Source organism: Carassius auratus, chromosome 9 (genome assembly GCF_003368295.1).
Source record: "Carassius auratus strain Wakin chromosome 9, ASM336829v1, whole genome shotgun sequence".
In the NCBI taxonomy this organism is placed as follows: Eukaryota; Metazoa; Chordata; class Actinopteri; order Cypriniformes; family Cyprinidae; genus Carassius; species Carassius auratus.
In genome coordinates this window covers 24,294,956-24,311,545 of record NC_039251.1, presented here as the reverse complement: position 1 = coordinate 24,311,545, position 16,590 = coordinate 24,294,956, and the positions used below count along the sequence as shown (strand labels likewise).

The 16,590-nt window shown below is 37.7% G+C and overlaps 1 protein-coding gene across 1 annotated transcript; it reads left to right on the top strand.

Annotated features, from left to right (window-relative positions):
• Positions 1–3,076: 3,076 nt before the first annotated feature.
• Positions 3,077–15,741, top strand: tspearb (thrombospondin-type laminin G domain and EAR repeats b). The gene is made up of 12 exons (XM_026272181.1): positions 3,077–3,652; positions 6,211–6,431; positions 6,575–6,801; positions 6,918–7,008; positions 7,104–7,260; positions 8,403–8,534; positions 8,632–8,864; positions 10,746–10,935; positions 11,466–11,698; positions 11,929–12,107; positions 12,198–12,299; positions 15,119–15,741. Exons 1-12 carry the CDS (start codon positions 3,571–3,573, stop codon positions 15,270–15,272), a joined length of 2,001 nt encoding a protein of 666 aa, XP_026127966.1. The 5' UTR covers positions 3,077–3,570; the 3' UTR covers positions 15,273–15,741.
• The last annotated feature ends 849 nt before the right edge of the window (positions 15,742–16,590 follow it).

Below are 16,590 nucleotides of genomic sequence, written 5' to 3'. Positions count from 1 at the left end.
AGCACAACAGACTTCACTGATCAGAGCGAGAGCGAATTGTCACAAAAGGAGTGTGTTTTTGGTTGCCAGGGCAAGACAACCCTGCACAGATTACCAAAAAAAAAAACAGCATTAAGGCACCAGTGGATGAAGTTTATTTTTACAGAGCATCAACGTAGTTGTGTAAGTGTTTTTGATTGTTCCCTGCATTTCGAAGATGCTTGTTTTACAAACAAGGCCCAGTTTGACGCAGGATTTGCACATCGTTTATTTCTTAAGGATAATGCAGTCCGAACGAAAAAGGGTCACGATCGTGTGTTGGAACTGCAGGCGGTGAGTAAAACTGCTTCAAATATCTCTGTGTTGTTAACTTAGCTATCGGCGTGTAAGCACATCAAGTAAACAACATGCGATGTTGTCATCAAACTGCACTTTCCACATGTACAGCTTAAAAAAAAAAAAAAAAAAAAAAAGACGACATAAAGTGGAACTTAGTCATTTTCCAAAACCGCTAAGCAAATATATACAGTTTTAATACATACTAGGGCTGTGCAAAAAATCGAATGCGATTTTCATGAACCTCTCATCAGTAAAGACGCTCCTGTAATTAGAAGTATATCTCCAGCATGTGCGTTCAGGTCAGGGTTGCCAGGTTTTCACAACAACAATCCTGCCACATTTCAATTTTTGGGAAGGGTTTCCCTGGTGAAATTAGCATTTTAGGGGCTAAATATCACGTTATTGGCATTGGGATTGCTTCAAACCGCGGACATGAAAAACAACCGCAGACTTGGCAACACTGGTTCAGGTGGAGCGGCAGTTACTACACAGAGCCATAGTCTACCGACAACTAACACAAAATCGACAAAGAATCGCCTGCGATTTTAACATCGATTTTGTGTAGATTGTCAGTGAATTACGGCTCGGTGTAGTAAATGTCCACCAGTGTTGCCAAGTCTGTGGTGGTTGTTTTTCATGTCCACGGGTCACAGCGACCCCAATACAAATAACGGGATATTTAGCCCCTAAAATGTGAATTTTACCAAGGCAACCCTGCTAAAAAACTTATATTTTAACCCCGGGAAGCAATGTTTTATCGGGGAACCTTCTGGAAGCGGGATTGGGCTAGTTTTGAGAAGCAACTGGGCAGGATTTGTTGTGAAAACCTGGAAACCCTGATCCGAACACATGTGCTGGAGATATACTTTTAATTACAGGAGCGTCTTTACTGATGAGATGTACATGAAAATCGCATTCAATTTTTTGCACAGCCCTAACATAGAGAGTCGTTGCTGATACTGCTCTTGTTAAATTTCAGCCTCTGGATCTGATTCTGGATCATAAATATACGCTGAATCTGACTGTTAGCCATGGTTTGTTTTGGATGGTTTTTTTCCTCATGGTAATGTCACAGCTTCCAAACGCTCTCAACGCAAAAGCCTACTTGCGCTCATGATTCTTTAGCTCCGCCCACACGCCACGCCTCCAGGCGCTCGTGTTTTTCCGGGAAAAATCGGTACAGACTATCTTTCTCTTATAAATGTAATAAAACTAAAGACTTTTTGGAGTTATGAAGGATGCAGTACTACTCTATAGGTACTCAAGATTAACAGGATATTGAGTGAAAACGAGCATTTCACCCCCCCTTTAATGCTAATGAGCTCTGCTGACCCCACCCTTATCTTTCTCTGAGGGACTGTTTACTTCAGCCACATTCATAGTGAAACTTGCTAATTAGCACATTAGGAAAGGTGATTTGCAATGATTCATAAAAAATACATTATACTAAAACTGCTTCTTTAGGTGAGGCTGGATCTTGAATGATTGATTCGTGCACGAACATAAACCCATTTAAGTAGATCAAGTGCGCATTTCTTTCAGATCCAATAAATTGGATTTGATTTCAGTCAGAAAATGATGACTGCTATGTTCATTATTACATCCAAGAACGAAACACCTCAATCACTTAGGAGTCATTCCTGTCTGCATCTTGGACTGATGACGGCTCACTCAGGGCGGGTCTGAGGTAAGACACAAATCCAGTCTGTGCTGAAACGCTGCTGTCAATCAAACAATCGTGGGAGGGGCCTCCGACCGTGTGACGTCACATGGTTAGATGGCTCGATTTGAGAAAGGGGAAAACATTTAACGAGATTACAAAAAAACAAACACTTGGTGGATTTTTATCATTATACAGTGGTTGTGTACACACACTGTCAACACACATTTCAGTTCAAACTATTTGTAAAAGTGCACGTAGCATTATATGACACCTTTAACTTTTTATAAAGAATGAGCTGTGTATTTCAGGTTTTGCAAAAATGTAAAATGCAAAACTTGAAATGGCATCATAAGACCCCTTTAATAAAGGGTTTCAATGCAGTTACTGTGATATTCTAACCTTATTTATTAAATTATGATTATAATAAATAATAATTATACTAAATTCTTTGTCAGTGCCAGTGTTTTTATAAAAAAATTTTTTTTTTACTTTTACAGTATTAGTACAGTATATTTATTTTACTGTTTTATAAATATCTGATTCCTGCTTCAGGCAAAATTATACAACTCCACTTTCACTCACATACTTTGGTCTAGTAGAATGATATTCAATCACTGAATTCGCATTGCTGTATATTAGACCGTAAATCAGCATTTTGGACCTCAATCAACCAATCACATCCAAGGACTAATGGAACTGAGCATTATGTGTTTATCAAATTAGAAGAATGTTAACAGTATTTCCTTGTAAACATTTGTTTATCCAGCGCTTGTTTCCCCTCCAGCCAGCCACATGGGTGTTGTTGAAGACACAGGTTGATGGGTTGAGATGCAGGTGAGGAAACGATTGACTGAAGGGAGATTTCCTTGACAAGGGGTCCTCAGGGTATGGTGCTCATCACACCCATCGAAACGAGCAATGCAGTTTAGAACAAGAGCAACCTGACACACACACATACATGTAAGACTCTGGGGAATTCCTCACGACACCTTGAAGACATGAGATAAGAGCTGGAAAAAGCCTCTCTCTCTCTCTCTCTCTCTCTCTCTCCTGTGTGTTTCACTCACCCCACCTATCCCTCTCTTTAACGTCGACCCCTCCCTTCTACAGCTGACTTATTCTCATTTAAATGTCTGTGGGGTAAAACACCTCTCCCTGTTCATAACTCACAGGTGAAGTTTACACTCCCCTTCATAGCACACTGACATGTACAGCAAAGCAGAGAGACCTCAGCCGGACACTGTTCAAGGAGGAAGTTCTTCACAGCCATGGAGTTCTGATAGACTCTCTTGAACAAAAGAAGTTTGGCTTTGATAACGCAAAATGCATTGGCATTGTATTCTGCATTGCTTGATCATGCATTCATTGTAATGCTTATTAAAATAATAAAAAAAGGACATCAGAGGACAGCAGCATCTTCAGGAGTGAGTAAGATGCCAGTTTAATCGAGTGACACCTCAGCTGTTACCTGGACATCTTCTCATCCTCACAGTGATTTGTTGTGTTGGGATGTAAGGATGGTCTCTGGGCTTTGAGAATCACTTTGTTTCTGGCTGTGTGTGAATGGAGCAGAGAGAGTGGAGACCCTGATGTCGGAGCTGCTGCTGCTGGCCTGTGTGCTCCTCTCCTGGATCATCACCTGCCAATCTGGACCATGGAGACCTTGCACAGGTCAGGCCTACTTGCTGATTTAACATATATACAGCTATAAACAAACACGTTAGAAGCAATTTATGGAAGAATAATTCATGATAAGCGTTTTTTTTTTCTACATTTTTAAATTTTTATTTGGAAAAAGTCTAGTCTCAGTCACAGCTTGTCCCCTTTGTTAAAGACACTATGTGAGTCTTGTTATCCTTTATAATTATTGCAGATTTTCTACCGAATTGCCATTGGATTATGGGCTTTATGTTCAGTAAACCATTTCGGAAAACTAAATAAAGGTAGACGGTCATGGGAGGAAAAAAAAACAGCTCTTGTAATTCAGACAATGTCAATCAGTTCTTACTGTCACGTTATACGCTATTCTTTTTTCTTTTTTTTGGTTATATACTTGGACAGGATAAGCCACTCTGAATATCTTGTTTCCCAGTGGGATGTAAGTGTAAAAGAAGACACAGATTAGATGTGGTTGCCAGGTGCTGATGTAAAACACTCTGGTGTTGTACAGTGGTTTCATTTGAAAGACGTCATGCTCCGTAGAATGACAATTAGGGGCCATTTCTAAACTATGTATACTTGGTTTGTAACAACTGTTGCTTGACGGACCTAGCTAACAAATATCTGTTCTAAGAGCATTTGCTTGCATTCCCATTAAGTTATGAAAATATTATTTCTGAAAATACTCTGAATGTTCAAAATGTACAGTTCTTGAAATAATTTTTTCTCGTTTACGCATTAATGTTAAGAAAACATTTCATTTTATTATTTTGCAAACATTATGGACATTATGAAACATAAAAATGTTAGATGAATGTTGAACTAAAATATTTTAAAAGAAAATCATTCTGTGGATAATATAAAGAATATTTTGTTGAGATCATCATTAGAAATAAATCTGAACCGAAGTTGTTCATAACTTTGAGAGAACCTTGTCAGAACATCAACAAAAGTGTCTTCAGCAAATTACACTTGTTAGTGACACTATGTGGAAACAGAACATCGTACACAATTCATCTCGTTATCATTGCTTTTATTGAATAAACTCTTTGAAAATATGATATGGTCCCAGGACAGGGCAAGCACAAAATGGCCAGAACACCTGATACAATTGATATTATATTGGAGAGAATCCAAAAAGCTGTGATAAAACATCAAACCAGATGTTTATGGCATTACTGCCTCTCTCATTTTTCATCTCATCACAACATTAAAATCATAAAGGGGCTTATAATGTAACAGGAATAGATTTAGTTTTACTTCTAACTAAATCTAATCACAGGCAGATGCAGATCTAATAACAAGATAAGCAACTGTTATGGTAACATTATCCAAGCAGAATAAAATAGCCTAAAGAATAAAACATGGCAAGGCTTTTCACACACGCTTTGCTGAGTTTGTTAATAGTCAACAATGCTGAACAGCTTATGTGTCTAAAATGTCTCTGTTCTTTCAAAAATTTCCTCAAGTTGAGGGTATTGTAGAATTGAAATGAATATTCTACCAGTACGAGTTACAGTATCAGAATCAGCAGCTCAAGATGTGTAATTCAGCTACAGACCCACTGCATCTGAAGTGTAATCTGTACCAGCATCCTGAAATCACTGAGCTGTATATCTAAATGTGAGGTATTTTGAAAAGCACTGTTTGCTTTCCAAAATGCCTTTTGCTTTGCTGTCTTTGAAATATGATCCATAAAGTGTTCTTCACTCTAACCATTTCCTTCTTTGATTTACTGAAGTGAATCAAAACAAGAGCACTTGCCCTTTGAATCTTTCGTTTATATGCCCTAAATAATTTTATAGAATCCTGTAAGTCAATTAAACAGTGTTATGGTGCTCAAAAGTCTGGGTTGGAATTTATAATTATATATAAAAAAAAAACTCTCTTATTTTTACCAAGGCTACATTTATTTGATTAAAATGCTGTAAAACAGAAATATTGTGAAATATTACTACAAACTAAAAAGTATTAAATATTACAATAGTCATAAATCCCCCCATCTGAGGGTTGTCCCCCCTAAAATTATGATTAAAACCACGCTGTGTATTGTAAATAACAATGCTTTATACTTTAAACAATTGTGTAAGTAGTAAAACAACACAAATGGGCCAAAAATGCATTTTAAGTTTAGAAAGATTTTTAGTCTCCCCCTCCCTTGCTTCACAGTGCTTTGGTCGAAATTCCCGCTTTGCTCAAACACACACACACACACACACACACACACCAAGTCCTTTGAGAGAGACTTCAATAGTTATGGAACTCCAGTAAGTAAGGGTGTCGGCTATATTATTCACTTAAACATTGGATAAAGTGATTATTTTATCTTTAATACATGATGCCATGAGTCCACTATATTTTATTATTATTATTATTATTATTATTATTATTATTATATTACTACAGTCTCTTTCTCACATAATGAAGCAATTCCAGCTTAAATGAATTTTTCATGTATATTTATTTATTAATGTGGTATATTATTGCTGCTGAATGCACATAATCCCATAAAGCAAACAGTATAACGCATTCAAAATGTTATGATAAATTAATGTGAGTTTCTTTTGCAGATCTGTTACCACTGGACCTCCTGTCCCGGGTGCTTCCTGTGTCCGGCAGGGCTCAGGATGGGATACGCATGGTCCAGTCCAGAGGTGCTCGTGGATTTCAGTTTTCTGGATCTCCACAGCTGTTCAGCTTCCCTGCCTCTCAGCTCTTCATTAACTGTTTCTTCTTCCCCGCTGAGTTCTCCATCGTTGTCACACTGAAAATCCCACAGATGGCTCCTGAGGTGAGAGCAACAACAAAAAAAGATAAAGATATTGTTGAGTTTAAGTTTGAAAACATCAAAGAACTTTCAGAGGCCATTTCCTCAGAATATGCTGTAGATTTCTGAACGGCGATAGTGATCAGTCTTCACTCTTTGATGTGCAGAAGAGTGAATACATCTTCACACTGTTGGAGGGCAATTCAGATGAGCTGCTCCTCGGCCTGCGTCTGTCCCAAAACAAGTTCCACTTGCTACAGAAGGGTCACGGTAGCAGGAAACGCATCACTTTTAAGGCAGTAGGGCTGGATGATAACCGCTGGCACACTGTGGTCTTGGCAGTGACGGGACGCTACACAATTCTCACTGTGGACTGTGGCACACCTCTAGAACTGTAAGACTCTCTTTAGATGCTGTAGATGATATTCGAGTCAAAATGGGAAAACATTTGTACATTTATGTATTGAACTAATTTTGTTGCATTAAAATGTCCTGTTTTGTCTCAAACAGAGAGCTTGAAAGACCTTTCCCTGATGATCTAGATACAACTGGTTCCACATTCTTCATTGCTAGCAGAAAACGATGGAACGGCCTATTTTCTGTACAAAACTCATTTCAAGGCTTTTAGCATTTTAATAAGATTCCCAATGCACATGAAATCTAAATGCATCAGTTCATGCCACTGTTTTTTTGCAGGGTCTGATACGGCAGCTAGTTTTTTTACCTGGTTCAGATGCTACCTCACAAATTTGTCCCTCGTCTGAGCCCCGGCTGTCCGTGCTCTCAGTTCCTCAGGCCCTCTTACACCTGCCAATCAAACCATCATCCACTGACCTTCCCCTCCACCCTTATGGTGAGACTACAAAAACATTAACACTGGAATCATAGGCTGCATGCACAGTAATCACTAAACGTACTCCGCTGGCACATACGTAGAGTATCACCTTGATAACACAATATCATGTATGGTTTCCATTTGCATGCAGGTGTTAGCAAGTCTTCATTCAGTAACTTGATATTTTGAACCTGTAAACTTGTCTCACCAGTAAGAATCGAAATGTAAGCTAATCTTAAAAAGGTGCAGGTGTTATAGATTGGTTTCTGTGCAGGTTATGTCCACTAAGGATGTCTTTAAATCTGCAGGAGTCCGTCCTCTAGGAATGCTGTGTGTTTTAGCTGTAAACACAGGTCTGTGATTGTATGGGGATGTGAGTAACTCTATCTCAGAGGCCTGTTACTGATCTGCTGACATTGACTGACAGCCTTGTGCTTTGAGTTTCTCTGTGGCTCAGAAGAAGTGCTGGTGTTTGAAAGCAGGGTGCAGTTGTGCAGGGCTCTCTGTTATGCTTTATACTGTGGGCCTGTTGAGAGACATGACACAGGGCAGTGAGAGGCCATGTTTGCTTTATTTACCCTTATATAATGTAGGCAGACTTAGGCTTCAATATATATTACATTCATACAGTTTTATGTGAGACAGATTTCTCAATACTTGAGCTTTTTTCAAAAAAGATCTCCTTACCAGCTTTCATTTTGGCACAGCATTTAACGTTCAGAATGCGTAGGCTAGATGATAACCTAATTGAAAAACAACACTTGTGTAGGTATTTAGATACATCTAATTGTTTTGGTAGTATTTAATAAAAAATATTTCAACACATGTAGGTTAGCTGTTTTGTTCAGCTTAGAACTTCAGTTGAACAGTTTTGAAAGGAGTATGAAAATGTGCATGTTGGCTTGTGGTGGTGGTGGTTGTGTTTTTGTGTTTTTGTGTTTTTGTGTTTTTGTTTCATTCATGTAATTTGTAGTCACTGAATGTATTTTGTGGTAAAGCAGTCGAAAATAATTCAGAGTTAAATGTTCTGAGAATGAATCTCAGAGATTGTAAAAACTATAATAAATCCTACCATTCATCTGTGGAAGCTGTTTATATAGGGTTCATTAATATTGATGGCATAACTTCTGAAACTGAACAGCTCTGTTTATTTGACACAGAGGCGGAGGTTCGGGTGACTGCTGGTGTGATTCCTCCCTGTGGACACTCAGAGGAGGGACAGCTGTGGTTTAACACACTGAAGAGAGGACTGTTTCTCTGTGATGGGATTACATGGCTCAATATGCTGCAGGGTGATTTTGTAACCGTAATTTGCAACTGTAATTTGTATGAATGCAGCTTCTATTTATAACCGCTCAGGTATCTAACTATCAAATTGCATCTCTGCAGTGAAAGAGAAGCTGGACTACGTGGAGGATCACCAGGATTTATTTACCAACTCTGAGACATTTGACATTGAGGTTTTCCACATCACTTCTGTTGGACTTTTCATGGCGACCGCCAACCGTGATTCCAACCTTGGATCAGGAATTTACAAATGGACAGATGGGAGGTTTGAACGATATCAAAACATCAGCACCTATGATGCACAAGCATGGCAGTACTTCACCGTGGGCATAAAGGTGCGTGTGGACTACTGGGAGAATGTGATATTGCTTTTATACAATGAATAGTCAAGTCAAGTCAAGTCATCTTTATTTATATAATGCTTTAAACAAAATACATTGTGTCAAAGCAACTGAACAACATTCATTAGGAAAACAGTGTGTCCTTAATGCAAAATGACAGTTAAAGGCAGTTCATTACTGAATTCAATTATATCATCTCTGTTCAGTTGAAATAGTGTCTGTGCATTTATTTGCAATCAAGTCAATGATATCGCTGTAGATGAAGTGACCCCAACTAAGCAAGCCAGAGGCGACAGCTGCAAGGGGGGGTAGTTCAATTCCAGGCTGCAGCAAAGTCAGATTGTGCAGAAGAATCATCTGTTTCCTGTGGTCTTGTCCTGGTGGTCCTCTGGGACAAGGTATTTACAGGGGGTCTGTATCTGGGGCTCTAGTTGTCCTGGTCTCCGCTGTCTTTCAGGGCAGTAGAGGTCCTTTCTAGGTGCTGATCCACCATCTGGTCTGGATATGTACTGGATCCGGGTGACTGCAGTGACCGTCTGGTCTGGATACAGACTGGATCTGGTGGCCACGGTGACCTCGGAACAAGAGAGAAACAGACAAATATTAGCGTAGATGCCATTCTTCTAATGATGTAGCAAGTACACCGGGTGTTATGGGAAATGTTACCGGTTCCGGTTTTACCTAATTAATGCAGCCTAAAAATTATGGGTCTTTAATCTAGATTTAAACTGCAAGAGTGTTGAATAAAATGTCAACATGGAGTAACTTACATTTGAGTAAACATATTGTAGGTTAATTTGTCTATTTTTGCTCTGCAAACAGCCTAGTAGTGGCATTCAGGATGAATTACAAGTTGGTTGGGTGAATAATTCAATGACTCCCTCAGAAAGGCAATTTCTTGTTTCATTCCTAAACGAATCAGTTTGCTTGAATGAAGCAATTTGGTAAATGATTCGGTGAATCACTTTTAAAGACTTTTTGCAATTTTTCATCACCTACTGGCATATCTGATTAAATAAATCCACACCTCTAATACAAAGACTTACAGTATATCTGAAGCAAACATAGACAAGCGGAGTAATACAAACAGTAAAAACTCTTAGTGCTGTTGGACTGGTACATCAGCACTCTTGGAATGTTGCTAAGCCACTCAGATTTGAGGACCGAAACGAACTGTTGTATAAAGGAAACCTGTGATATTGATGGGTCTGCCAAGTGGAACAGCTGCTAGGCCACTATCAGAAGATTGTGCAGAGTAAAGAACGTCTGTTTGCTCATCCCCAGCTGTTCTTTACACATTAGAGTGATTTTTGATGTGGTTTTCAAGTGGGAGAAGGGGTGGAAACTTGGCTCTCAAGTTTTAATGTTGTAAATCACATGTGCATAATAACATAAATTAATTTTGTCTGATGCTGTATCCAAAATTTACAGCAGACACCTCCTGCTTCCCTTCACCGTAACTTACTGCATAATTACAGTCAAGAGTTAGAAAGCCGTATGGGACTCTGTTAATACCTGCAGTGCAATTATCCATATGTTTTTCTTCTTGGAAGTCTAAGATAAAATTATGATTCATGTTCAATTTAAGGTGAAATAGAGGGTGGAAGGCTTTGTAATTGCACCAGTGACCAGTTATTAAAAGATAAATCAGTGCACCATTAAACTAAAGTTCAGAGCTAGTCAATTCATTAAAATATTCCCATCAGCACAGCTTTGAAATCTGTCCGGGATAATTAAAAGCCTCTGAAGATGCAGAAAGCACCTACAATTATGAAGTACAAAACTCATTACAATTTAATTCTGTTTTTCATCACAGTACCCTTTAATTTACTGAAGCTGCTGACATGTTTTCTTACAATCGTTTTCCTGTGACAGAAGTTCCTGGTTGTTGCTAACTGCAGAAGTAAGGATGCAGGAGACCAGGAGCAGTCTGTGATCTATAAGTGGAGCTCGAGGAAGCTGAAATTTATTCGCTATCAGACACTGAACACACACAGCGCTCGTGACTGGGAGGCTTTCAGCATTCAAGATGAAACTTTCCTCGCGGTGGCCAATCATAGGCAAGGTAATGTTTATCAGAACAGCTCATTGCACATCTGTCATCTCGTGTGGCGTTGTTGTTGTCCTTTTAAATTGTATAACTCAACAGGTTTTATCTGCTGCACAATAAGAGGAGGAAGTTCATTTATATGATTTCTAAAAGAAGATTAAACTTGAATTCCATACAAATCTCATACAAATCTATGGTCTTTGAGGCACACAATCGGAACAAAAACACCATCAAGGAAATCTTTTTAAGGCTAAAAGGTCTCCTTGTTTATGTGGTTCACTTTGATTCTGCACTTGATGTCTATTCGCTTACGAGAGCACACTATGCTCATCCGTTTGTGTGATGTTCTCACGTGCACCTCTGGCATTGATCAAAGCGGAAACACAGGCATAAAAGACACCTTTCATAGCACTTCATAACCATACAGGCCCCATCTATACACCTGCATCTGCTGGAACCCATCCAAACTGAACCATTTCTGTGTTAAAATCAGGCTGAAGAAATGATTCCAGGCTCATAAATGTTGATTTTTTTTTTGTCCACAGGAGAGAGAAACCATAACATTGACAGTGTAATCTACAAGTGGAACCCAGTTACTCAGTTTTTTGAGGTCAATCAGACAATCCCCACCACTGGTGCTTACGACTGGGAGTTTTTCACCATCGGCCCATATTCCTTTCTCGCAGTCGCTAACACTTTCAATGGGAGATCTACAGTCATTGATTCTACCATCTATATCTGGCTGGGAGGGATGTTTCAGCCTTATCAGTTCATTACAGTGAGTGAAACTGTTATTTTATCATCTCTCTGCATGATCATCATCACAATCGAAGCAGCAAAGGGACATACACATCCCTTTGTTCCCTGGTCTGCAAATCAGTTTTGAGTTTTTAGTGTTTTTGAAACCATTTTTGATCAGTAATAAATTATACATTATTCCATTATAAATGTCTTTACAGTCACTTGAGGAAGTACACCTGTCTGAGTAAAAGCATGAATTTCTTTCAGACCTTTGGGGCGATAGACTGGGAGATGTTCCAGATTGAAAACAGGGTCTTCTTGGCTGTGGCCAACAGTCAGATGCTCACGGAGGAGGGCAAGATTCTGTACTCCATCAACTCCACCATCTATGAGCTCAGCATGGCATCTCAGACCTTCGTCAAGTTTCAGGAGATTGAAACGAACAGGTGAATTGTGTGCTCTTCATTAGAAAAAAACCTTACTTTTCAGTTTTAAGGTTTTTATTTAAGGAACACGTTGTTGTCTGGGTCTTTCAGTGCTTTGGACTGGGAGTATTTTACAGTGGGAGATGACAAGTTCCTGGTGGTCGCCAACTCCTACGATGGAAACTCATACTCTCTTAATAGTGTTATATACAGGTACAGCTCTCGTATTGCACCAGGGTTATTTTAGTCAACTAAAACTAAAACCATAAAATGTTTTACTGCTTTAAATAAAACAAATATTAATTGAAATATAATGTGAAAAAAAAAGAAACTTATTTTTATTTCAGCTAGTTACCAAAAAATAAAATAAATAATAATAAAAATAATATATATATATATACTGTGTGTGTGTGAGTGTGTTTGTGTGTGTGTGTGTGTGTGTATATATACTTACAGCTTCAGTATCTCAAAAAATTTGAATGTTCCGATTTGAACTTGATTAGTTTGATTAATAAAGAGGTACCCAGTAAATTTAATTGTAAATTTACTGGTTACCTCTTGGGCTAGTTTATAACATGCAACCACAATTATGTGAAAGACTACTGACTTGACAGTTGTCCAGAAGACAATCATCAACACCCTCCGCAAAGAGGATAAGCCACAGAAGGTCATTGCTGAAAGGGCTGGCTATTCACAGAGTGCTGTATCAAAATATATTCATAGAAAGTTGACTGGAAGGGAAAAGTGTGGTAGGAAAAAGTGCACAAGCAGCAGTGATGACAACTTCCTTGGGAAGATTGTTAGGAAAAGCCGATTCAAGAGCTTCACAAGGAGTGGACTGAAGCCGGAGTCAGTGCATCAAGAGTCTCCACACTCAGACGTCTGCAAGAAAAGGGCTACAGCGGTCACATTACTAGAACCAAGCCACTCCTGAACCAGAAAAAAAAAAAAAAAAAAAAAAACTCAGAGGCATTTCGCCTGGGGTAAGGAGAAAAAGATCTGAACTGTTGCTCAGTAGTCCACAGTCCTCTTTTCAGATGAAAGTAAATATAGCATTTCATCTGGAAATCAAGGTCTGGAGTCTGGAGGAAGACTGGAGAGACACCTAATCCACAGTCCAGTGTGACGTTTCTACAGTCAGTAATGATTTGGGTGTTGTGATGTCTGCTGGTGTTGCTCCATTGTGTTTTATCAAGTTCAAAGTCAATGCAGCCATCTACCAGGAGATTTTGGAGCACTTTATGCTTCCATCTGCTGACAAGCTTTATTGAGATGCTGATTTCATCAGTAAATCATGCAAAAGGAGCCCCAACCAAGTATTGAGTGCATAATTAAACCTGCTTTAGAGATCTTGATCTGGTTTGTAAATCTTTTTTGATTGATCTTTGAGAAAATAATAAAATTTTATGAGATACTGATTTTTTTATTTCCCTAAGCTGTAAGTCATAACCATCAGAATTAAAACAAAAAAACTCTTGAAATATTTCAGTTTGTGTGCAATGATTATAGTATATAAGAAAGTTAACTTTTTTGAATTAAATGACGAATAATAAAGAATTTTCCCATGATATATATATATATATATATATATATATATATATATATATATATATATATATATATATATATATATATATATATATATATATATATACAGTGGGGATCGAAAGTTTGGGCACCCCTTGCAGAATCTGTGAAAATATGAGTAGTTTTCAAAAAATAAGAGAGATCATACTAAATGCACGTTATTTTTTATTTAGTACTGTCCTGAGTAAGATATTGTACATAAAAGATATTAACATTTAGTCCACAAGACAAAAGAACCCCACTCAAAAGTTTGGGAACCCTTGGTTCTTAATACTGTGTTCTATTACCTGATGATCCACAGCTGTCTTTCTGTTTTGTGATGGTTGTGCATGAGTCCCTTGTTTGTTCTGAACAGTTTAACTGAGCAGCGTTCTTCAGAAAAATCTTCAAGGTCCTGCAGATTCTTCAGTTCTCCAGCATCTTTGCATATTTGAACCCTTTCCAGCAGTGACTGTATGATTTTGAGATACATCTTTTCAGACTGAGGACATTTGAGGGACTCAAACACAACTATTTAAAAAGATTCAAACATTCACTGATGCTCCAGAAGGAAACAAGATGCATTAAGAGCTGGGGGGTGAAAACTTTTGGAATTTGAAGATCAAGGTAAATTGTACTTAATTTGTGTACCGGGAAACATACAAGTATCTTCTGTTGCTTACGAAGGGCAGAACTAAATGGAAAACAATTATTTTCAACAAAATAAGAAAAATTTGGCCATCTTCATCGTGTTCAAAAGTTTTCACCCCCCAGCTCTTAATGCATCTTGTTTCCTTCTGGAGCATCAGTGAATGTTTGAATCTTTTTAAATAGTTGTGTTTGAGTCCCTCAAATGTCCTCAGTGTGATAAGATGCATCTCAAAATCATACAGTCACTGCTGGAAAGGGTTCAAATATACAAAGATGCTGGAAAACTGAAGAATCTGCAGGACCTTGAAGATTTTTCTGAAGAACGCTGCTCAGTTTAACTGTTCAGAACAAACAAGGGACTCATGCACAACCATCACAAAAAAGAAAGACAGTCGTGGACTATCAGGTGACCACACAAAGTATTAAGAACCAAGGGTTCCCAAACTTTTGAGTGGGGTTATTTTAATAATTTCAGCAATTTTTTTGTCTTGTGGACTAAATGTTAATATCTTTTATGTACAATATCTTACTCAGGACAGCACTAAATAAAATATAACATGCATTTAGTATGATCTGTCTTATTTTTTTAAAATTACTCATATTTTCACAGATTCTGCAAGGGGTGCCCAAACTTTCGATCCCCAATGTATATATATAAACAGGCAGTCCTGTACCTGACAAGTTGACAGCAATTCTGTTTGATACTGCTAGTAGTTCTGAAATGACACACTGCAACTTTGAGTAAATTGACAATCTGACAGTGCAATGCATTCTTTCCAAATGTTTTATAAACATTATAAATGGGTGTTTTGCAGGTGGCAGGGTTATGAGGGGTTTATCCCGGTGCACAGACTGCCCACCAATGGCTGCAGAGATTGGGAATATTTTAACACAACCGATGGCTCCTACCTCATCTACTCCAGTGCCAGAGCTGCTCTCTCTAAAGTCCTTAAATTAAGGACCATCTAGTGGCACTGGACATATGGACAGTATCTGCTGGGAGACTAGCTGCCAGAATCAGCGACTCAAAGCATGGACATAAGTGAACCCCCATAGCAGATGTTCTTCAATTAAAATTTTATCCAAAACTTAATCACATGATGACACTTCAACACATGCACTTAATGACATACCTTGAAACCAGCTGAAGGATGAATCTCTTCACTAACATTCAAAACAGTCCACTGACCGCCTGAACTACACAAAACACATAAAAACACACATTTCAGAAGACTTAAAGCTGCACTTATTTGCACACAGATCATCAATATGCTATGTTGATTATAATGTCATTATGTCCTGTGGTTATGCATCATTACTCTGCACATGAAGACAGTTAACAATTTATGGATGACTGGAAAAATAGTTTTATCAGCCAGCAAAGACACTGTATTTAACTGTACTGTACTGTCTGTAAGCTAATGATTTATTATTATTTTTATTAGAAGGCCTTTAAATTGAAGTATTCAAGCATATGCAATAAATATAATTAAGACATTATTTATAATAGATAAATAATAATAAAAAAAAGAAAACAAGGATTTCAGTAATACACAGACTATTTTATTTTTATGTTATAACTATGACTTATTTTAGAACTTGATTGTGTTGTAAAACAATGGGTTTTTTTCTGTTTGTCATAATTATTAGTGGGCTGTGCCGCATTATATTGCAATATAAGTCATACTGATGCATTAAACACTTTTAATTTTTTTTATTTTAGTAAGTTTATTAACCTTTTGGGTTTGTCAAGAAATGCAGGCCATATTCATCCTGTCTTGGGCTTAAAGGAAAATGATTGTTGTCAAAATAATTATTTTGTGCCAATACACATTTTTATTGAAGATTATACTTCACTCTACACGTGCTTATTTATTGTGTTATTGGATATTATAAAAAGTCGCTCTTTAAAAGACGTTTAAATCTGATGGCAGAAACTCTCCTGACGCTCATTAAAATGATTAGCCTACACAAAAATGCAATTTTGTATCTTAGGCGCCATCTACTGGAAACTCAATACGAATTTTATTCAAGTCACCATTTTATATATACCGTTTAGCGCTTTTACAGTGAAGATTGTGTCAAAGCAGCTTTACAGTATTAAACAGGGAAATTGTGTGTTGAAATACTTTAGGTTATTTTAAAATTATAATTTATATCTTTAAAATAACTAAGAATACGTGTTTGTGTATGTAGATAGATAATAACAAATATAAATGCTTTTTGTTTTTATGTAAGTATTATCTATCTTTATATGTTAGTCCCCACCCCTGCTGTTTTTCTAAAA